The sequence below is a fragment of the Tachysurus fulvidraco genome, chromosome 20 (genome assembly GCF_022655615.1).
Source record: "Tachysurus fulvidraco isolate hzauxx_2018 chromosome 20, HZAU_PFXX_2.0, whole genome shotgun sequence".
NCBI classification, from domain to species: Eukaryota; Metazoa; Chordata; class Actinopteri; order Siluriformes; family Bagridae; genus Tachysurus; species Tachysurus fulvidraco.
In genome coordinates this window covers 17,751,255-17,758,900 of record NC_062537.1, presented here as the reverse complement: position 1 = coordinate 17,758,900, position 7,646 = coordinate 17,751,255, and the positions used below count along the sequence as shown (strand labels likewise).

General features: G+C 41.4%; 1 protein-coding gene across 1 annotated transcript in view; it reads right to left on the bottom strand.

Moving 5' to 3' along the window:
• The window catches only part of itga1 (integrin, alpha 1), a 55,223-nt gene that overhangs the window by 6,028 nt on the left and 41,549 nt on the right, over positions 1-7,646 (bottom strand). Inside the window, exons 19-23 of the mRNA XM_027175405.2 lie at positions 4,557-4,633; positions 3,685-3,811; positions 3,260-3,340; positions 1,868-1,944; positions 1,684-1,773 (exon numbers count right to left, since the gene is read on the bottom strand). Coding sequence (XP_027031206.1) covers positions 1,684-1,773; positions 1,868-1,944; positions 3,260-3,340; positions 3,685-3,811; positions 4,557-4,633 — 452 coding nt within the window. The remainder of the gene's footprint in view (positions 1-1,683; positions 1,774-1,867; positions 1,945-3,259; positions 3,341-3,684; positions 3,812-4,556; positions 4,634-7,646) is intronic.

Here is a 7,646-nt window from a genome sequence, read left to right as displayed (position 1 = left end):
CAGTGAAGTGTAGAAACAGAATAAAACTTTTAAAGTTTAAAATAGAATTAATATTTATCTCTAATATTTATAACTAATGTGCAAGCCAGAGGTGACATTGGTGAGGAAAAACTCCCTGTGATGATATAAGGAAGAAATCTTGAGAGGAACCTGAGTCAGAAGTGAACCTCATCCTCATTTAGGTGACACTGGACAGGAAATAATGTCAATGTAAATAACGTCCTTTCTACAACAGTTTGTAGTCGAGTGGAATTAAGCAACCAAGAGCTCCTGAGGAACTGACAGGTCAGCGGCAGGGCGGTGTGATGGTCTCTGAGTGGTTCTATTCAGAGCAATCCCATGGGTCATGGGCAGACCTACCTCCAGCAGAGTCACCACCAAGAGACTCCAACCAGGAGTAGGATGGAGGATGGATCAGGTAGGTACGGAAAGAAGAAGTGATCACACTGGAAACTCGGAATGAGCTTGGGAGTGGCATGTATAGCTTGGCAGAGACAGAGACAGAGGGTGTGTGTGTGTGTGTGTGTGAGAGAGAGAGAGAGAGAGAGAGGAGACGAGAGAAGGATGAGTGAGAGATGGACGAGGAGGAGAGAGAGAAAAGGAAGAGAGGAAAGGACAAAAAGAAAAGCAGACGAGAGAAAGGACGACCCCCGGAGTGATGTGAATTGAAATTGTGAGATTGGAAAACAGGATTGATGTGAAAAGGAAGAGAGAAAGACAGAAAGAAAGAGAGAAAGAGAGAGATGAAAAGGAAGAGAGAAAGACAGAAAGAAAGAGAGAGAGAAAGACAGAAAGAGAGAGAGAAAGATGAAAAGGAAGAGAGAAAGACAGAAAGAGAGAGAGAGAAAGAGAGAGATGAAAAGGAAGAGAGAAAGACAGAAAGAAATGAAAAGGAAGAGAGAAAGACAGCAAGAAAGAGAGAGAAGGACAGAAAGAGAGAGAGAGAGAAAGAGAGAGATGAAAAGGAAGAGAGAAAGACAGCAAGAAAGAAAGAGAGAGAGAGATGAAAAGGAAGAGAGAAAGACAGAAAGAGAGAGAGGGATGAAAAGGAAGAGAGAACGACAGCAAGAAAGAGAGAGAAAGACAGAAAGAGAGAGAGGGATGAAAAGGAAGAGAGAACGACAGAAAGAGAGAGAAAGACAGAAAGAGAGAGAGAAAGACAAAGAGAGAGAGAGAGAGAGAGAGAGAGAGAGAGTTTAGCCATTCCCCTTTGTTATTGTGTGTATTTAAACCTATGTATGTCTCATATTCAGCGCTACATATTAGACCAGTTTACACTACATCCCTTACGGTACCGAGCCTTTCGACCGTGTTCACACTTTCTGCTCCATTCACCTCCCGCTCTTGTGTATCCTGTTTGTTCATGGTCTGACATCTGCCTTTTTTTGGATTAAGCTTTTGGACAGGTATTAGTAGTGTTATAAAAGATCCCACTCAAACCCAGCGCCAGCTTAGACCGACGTGACCTAAAACAGTGACAGATTGCTGAGGGACACAACAGAGAGATGTGAGACTGTAGTGACTTCTGGGGTTCCATTTTGAGTCTGGTTCCTCTCAATGTTTCTTCCTCGTGTCCTCTCAGGGAGTTTTTCCTCACCATCGTCACCTCTGGCTCGCTCATTAGTGAATTTTATATCCTTTTAAAGCTGAACCACAAAAAAAAATTTAATTGAATGGACTTACGCAGTGAAGGTCAGACTGGCTTCGTATTTCACAGGGATGGAGATGTGCACGACGTTGTCCTGAAGATTCGAATTGAGCACTTCACTATCACTGAAAAAAACACCAGTTGGATTTAGTACAGAGTTGGAGTACAGAGAGAACTCACACGGCTCTGATAGATCAGGATCACGGTAAAGCGCCTCACGTGGTGGCTGTAACGTTGATGATGATGTCCTTGCGGATGTGAGATGGATTGACCTCGAAGAGAACCTTGAAGTCTTCCTGTGGGAGCAATTCAGCGGAAGTTATCCGTCTATCTCCACAGGTATAAGGGAAGGAGTGAATCCTACTTTTTTTTTATTAGTTTATAGGTACATGAATGGATCATTAACAGAACAACAGCAATGGTGTGTGAACATGTTATTCAGATTCAGGTTGAATTCAACATCATATTGAGGCTGCGTTTCAATCGGCTCTCTTTGGGCCTTCTTACACCTGGTCACTTCATGTGTTGTCTCTGATCCGATAGCTATCTGATTTGTTAAAACTGTTCCATTTACATTAGGCCACATAAATGTTCCTCGGCGAATCGGATATCGATCCGATCTTTCTACTCCCGCCCAAAATGCAAATATATTTGACCTCAATTCCTGGGTAATTGAAACAGAACATGCTTTGGTGTATGCGGTTTTCAGAATGCAGGTCAAAAATAAGTTGTAAAAACCCGTTACAAAAAACAGCATTTACTGTTTGCTGCATTTTCACTGGAAGCAGCAGTGCATTTTAAGACCCGACGAGACACTTGGGTGAAAGATCACCTGCGAGTGACGTACTTCCGTTTGGGAGGAGTTTAGCTCTGACGTATGTGGCTTGAACAACCACATTCATTTACACCTGTCCAGTTTCATCTGAAATACGTCCCAGACCTCCTCCTGAAGGGGGTTCGAACCAGCGGATTTATGTCCGTCTCGAAACCGTTTCGGAGGGCATTTAGACCTGGTCTTTTTACCATCGGATAGCTATCTGATCACAGGTATAAAAAGCCCCTTTCTCTCTCTCTCTCTCTCTCTCTCTCTCTCTCTCTCTCTCTCTCTCTCTCTCTCTCTCTCTTTCTCAACCCCACAATGCACCACATAAAACATGGAGAATTACAAATATAAGTATCAAGCTTTCTACACGGTTTATTTCACTCTAACAACTTTTAAGTGTCTAATATTTAAAAAAATAAAATTCACTCTCTAAACTCCGATCCTGCTTGAAGCACCATGAAAGCAATTAGTGTTCCATAGTGTACTTGGTAGCTCAGTGGTTAAGTGAGTTTGAATCCCAGGACCCCCAAGTTGCCCATGCTGGGCCCCTGAGCATGGCCCTTAACCCTTAATTGCTTAGTTTTATATAAGAGATAAATGTAAGTTGCTCGAGATAAGGACGTCTGCCAAATGTTGTAAATGTAAATCAACAACACTGAGTCCCAACTCATGTACACGATATACTGATCCTGGAGCTAGGAAGCTGACTGAGATGCACCTTTAAATACTGGATTCTTTAGTATTCAGGATGTAAAGCTGTTGTGAAAGATTGTCAGTGTAACTCTTACCTGTGCGTTGGATTTGAGGAACGGGTATCCAACTGCACACACGGCTTTGGTGTGATTCAACTCGCAGTCTTTATCTTTAGGCTACGGGAAAATAAAGTGGTGTAACAGCGATCATAAACGTTACATAGAAAGGTAGTAAATAACAAAGAGATACCGATCCAAGAGTTTTGCAACAATACACAGTACAGACGAGTGACAAATCAGAGGAAAAAAGAACAAGTGTGTTGAATCACCAGGACTAATTCACTGTCCACCTCAGATTCTACAACACCATGATACTTGAGCTCCAGGTGCTTATTACACTGGAACATTTTCAGTAAACAAAGGTCTGCTGGCAGTTTGTGGTGGCCTGAACGTCTTACTACACATGATGTCAGTTTTTCCTTTAATTTATCACATATCTGTGAGTTTTTACATTAACTGACCTCGACTGTGACGTAGTTGATGTTTTCCGTGGTGCTGAGTGTGACCTTGGTGTTGTATGCGTTATCTCCACTGTTCCTGATGTTAATGCTGACATGGAACTTCTCCTGGTAGGCCTTAATCACAATGCTGGGATGATCGAAAAAAGAAACAAACATTAGAGAACACTAAAATGCTGTGTGATTTGGCTAGAATGAAAACTCCACCCATCCAACCATCCATGCATGCATCCACCCATCCACCTGCTGTACTGCTTATCCACAAAAGTGCCAACAACCTCACACACTCACACACTTAGAGATCCCTATCTACGTATGACGCTGGACTGGAGGAAGAAACCGAAGAATCTGGAGAAAACCCCCTGAAGCTTGTATAGAACAAGCTAACAACAACTGGGGGGTGGGGAGTTTAGTGGTTAAGAAATTGGACCACTGATTGGAAGGTTGTGAGCTCAAGTCCGCTGAGCCGCCACCAGCGGGCGCCTGCTCAAGGCCCTCGACCCTTAATTGCTCAGCTGTATAAAATAAAATGTAAGTTTCTCTGGATAAAGGTATCTGCCAATAAATAAAAATGAAATGACTTCCTGCTTGTGACCACTAGAGGGCAACAGAAGCAAGAAGTTTAAGGCTTGACTTGCTAAAAGCAAATTTTATAATTATATGATTATGCTTTTACAATAATAGTATTATAATAATATGTAATAGCACATATAATGTAGCACATTAATATATACATTATGTTTAAGGTTCAAGTGACTCATAAGATGATAATGAGGTCCATCTATGGCCACGTCTGATCATCTTAACAAACGTTTTGGTCTAAAACATGGACCTGTTACTGTCTAGGATGTTTATCTCTGCAGTGAAATTGTTACCTGGTGATGTTCGGTGCAGCTTGGAGCTTTAAATCAGCGACACACTTCTCATCACTTCCACAGTCTACTAACGCCAGCTAAAAAAAACAAACATAAAACAAATAAATAAATAAAACAAAAACTGCAAAACAAATGTGTCCTCTGATAATAAGCTCATCAACTCTGACACGACACCTATTACACTAATCTACACGTGTTGAGTTTCTGACAAAGTTATACTTCCATGCAAAAGTATTCTCCCTTCTGAACTTTTTTGCTGTTTGCAGTTTGCATTGTTAGAAGCTAGAATCAAAATGGATTGAGTCGGAATCATATATTCCTAAAAGTTTGTAAAGGCCCCCTACAGCTATGTCATGCTAATCTACATACTGTACAAACTCGGCATGAAATATAGCACCTCATGCTCCCATAGAGGTTATAGAAGGAGGCACCATCTACCCACAGCCCACCCAGAGCCCACATGTAGCCCACCCAGGGCACACCTGTAGCCCACCTAAAGCCCACCTGTAGCCCACCTAAAGCCCACCTGTAGCCCGCCCAGGGCCCACCCACAGCCCACCCAGGGCCCACCCAAACCCTGCACAAAACATACACCACTCTCATTTACTCCAACACCAGTCAAACTGAGCAGCAGTCAGCCTACACTCTCCATAGAAATCCCCAATAAAGGTTAAATTCTGTTTATTTATTGACATATTGTCTAAATATGTCATGAAAAATGGCGTGTTTGTTCAATTCTAATCCACTGCTGCTTCACACAAACATTGTAGAAGCCTCCGAGGATCATATACTGCCAGAATCGTATCGTTCCCCGTGGTGTGTGGGCAAGTGCTGTTTTTGGAGTAAAGACAACATCAACACTGAGAGAAAGAATGGGGGAAATTTGTTTGGAAGATTTGTTATATTAGGACATATTCTTACTACTACTGAGACACACCTTAAAAGGAGATTTAAATATTATTATATTATATACGTTTATATATTATATACTTATCAGGGTTAAGTATCATTTTCACAGTTTGGCCAAAACTGGCATCAAAGCTTCAAAGCCAAAGTGAAGATTGTTTGGTGTAAAATCGTCTATAGCTAGTGTAGTTTTGTTAAGTCACAACTTCAGGGTCCTGAGTGTGAGCTTTGGTTAATGTCTGTGGTAATCTTAATGGTTTAAATGAGTGTATGAATTATTGTGTATAATTTTGTGTCTGTGTGTGTGTGTGTGTGTGTGTAAACAAGGGTGTGAATGAGGATGTCAACAAGCGTGTGTATATGTGTGTGTTGTGTGAATGAGTGTGTGAGAGTGTGTATGTGTGCATTAATGGTTGTGTGTTTGAGCGTGGGTATGTGAATGAATGTATTTGTGTATGAGTGTGTGTAAGAGTGTGTATGTGTGCATTAATGGTTGTGTGTATGAGCGTGGGTATGTGAATGAATGTATGTGTCTATGTGTATATGAGAGTGTGCCTATGGAATATGGGTTGCATGAATGAGTGTGCATATAAGTGTGGGTATGTGAATGTGTGTGTGTGTGTGTGTGTGTGAGAGAGAGAGTGTGTATATGTGTGTGTGTCAACAAGTGTGCATATGAGTGCGGGTATGTGTGTGTGAGTGTGTGTGTGTGTGTGTGTATGGGTGTGTGAGAGAGCGAGTGTGTGTATGGGTGTGCCAATAAGTGTGCATATGAGTGTGGGTATGTGAGTGTGTGTATGGTGTATGGGTTTGTAAATGAGTGTGAGTATATGTGTGTGTATGTGTGGTGTGTGTACGTGTATGTGTGAATGAATGATTGTGTGTATGAGCATGGGTATGTGAATGAGTGCGTGTGTGTGTGTGTGTGTGTGTGTGTGAGAGAGAGTGTGTATATGTGTGTCAACAAGTGTGCATATGAGTGTGGGTATGTGAATGAGTGTGTGTGTGTGTGTGTGTGTGTGTGTGTGTGTGTGTGTGTGTGTGTGTGTGTGTGTGAGACAGCGAGTGTGTGTATGGGTGTGCCAATAAGTGTGCAAATGAGTGTGGGTATGTGAGTGTGTGTATAGTGTATGGGTTTGTAAATGAGTGTGAGTATATGTGTGTTTGTGTGTATGTGTGGTGTGTGTGTGTGTGTGTGTGTGTGTGTGTGTGTGTGTGTGTGTGTGTGTGTGTGTGAATGAATGAAACACTTAAACCTTAAATCATTGTGACCTACTTTAAGTCACACATCCTTTCCTTTTCTAGCCCAACTTCATCTCACCACACATTCCCAATCATTAGTGAAATTTGATATCTGATATTCCCGATTCCCAACCGAGTCGTAAGCAGAGCGTGAGAGTTTCCCAGCGCCATCAGATTCTCATTACGGCACTGAGTGGGAGAAAATCATTCTGTGGAAAATCTCTGAGCACTTGTGAAACACTTTGGTAAACTTCATGAGGATCGCTCACAGCTGTTACTCACAGCGCCGGCCTTCCAGCCTCAGCACTGAACTAGGAACACCATGTGAAGATAAGGTTAATCACATCCAGGAAAACCAACTCTCCTCCTCCACCCCTTCCTGCTGGTTAAATCTGCTCGAATAGCTGACTTCAATTATATTGAAAACAAAAATCCACTAAATTGGCATTTTTCCATTTAGAGACACATTAAGAGTCAGGGCTATGCATGAGCTTGATGCATTTGATTTTTCACCACATGATAAATTCATTACCAAACCCACTTATCGTGAATATGACGATGGAACTCTCACGAGCTTCATGAACTTTCTTCCTGTCACTTTAAAAAAATAAAATAAAAAATTACCAATTACCATGTCACACGGGGGCATTTTTATTTTTTAAGCATATTTTCACATATTTATATGCAGTATATCTTTGGATATTTGATTAGGTCAAAAGCACAGAAATGTTACTAATCCACTCCTAGCAGTTCCTTTGAGACTTTAACTTTTTTTCCCCAGAGTCAAAAAATATATAATTTCCAACTCTTTTTGTTAGTATTCATGTTGACCATCAAATTATTTATCATTATTTATCCACAGTGGTGGTTAATAATGCGGCTCATATGAAAGGAGTCACTTTAAGTATTTAGTATTATAAGCTACAACTAAGGGCAATATAT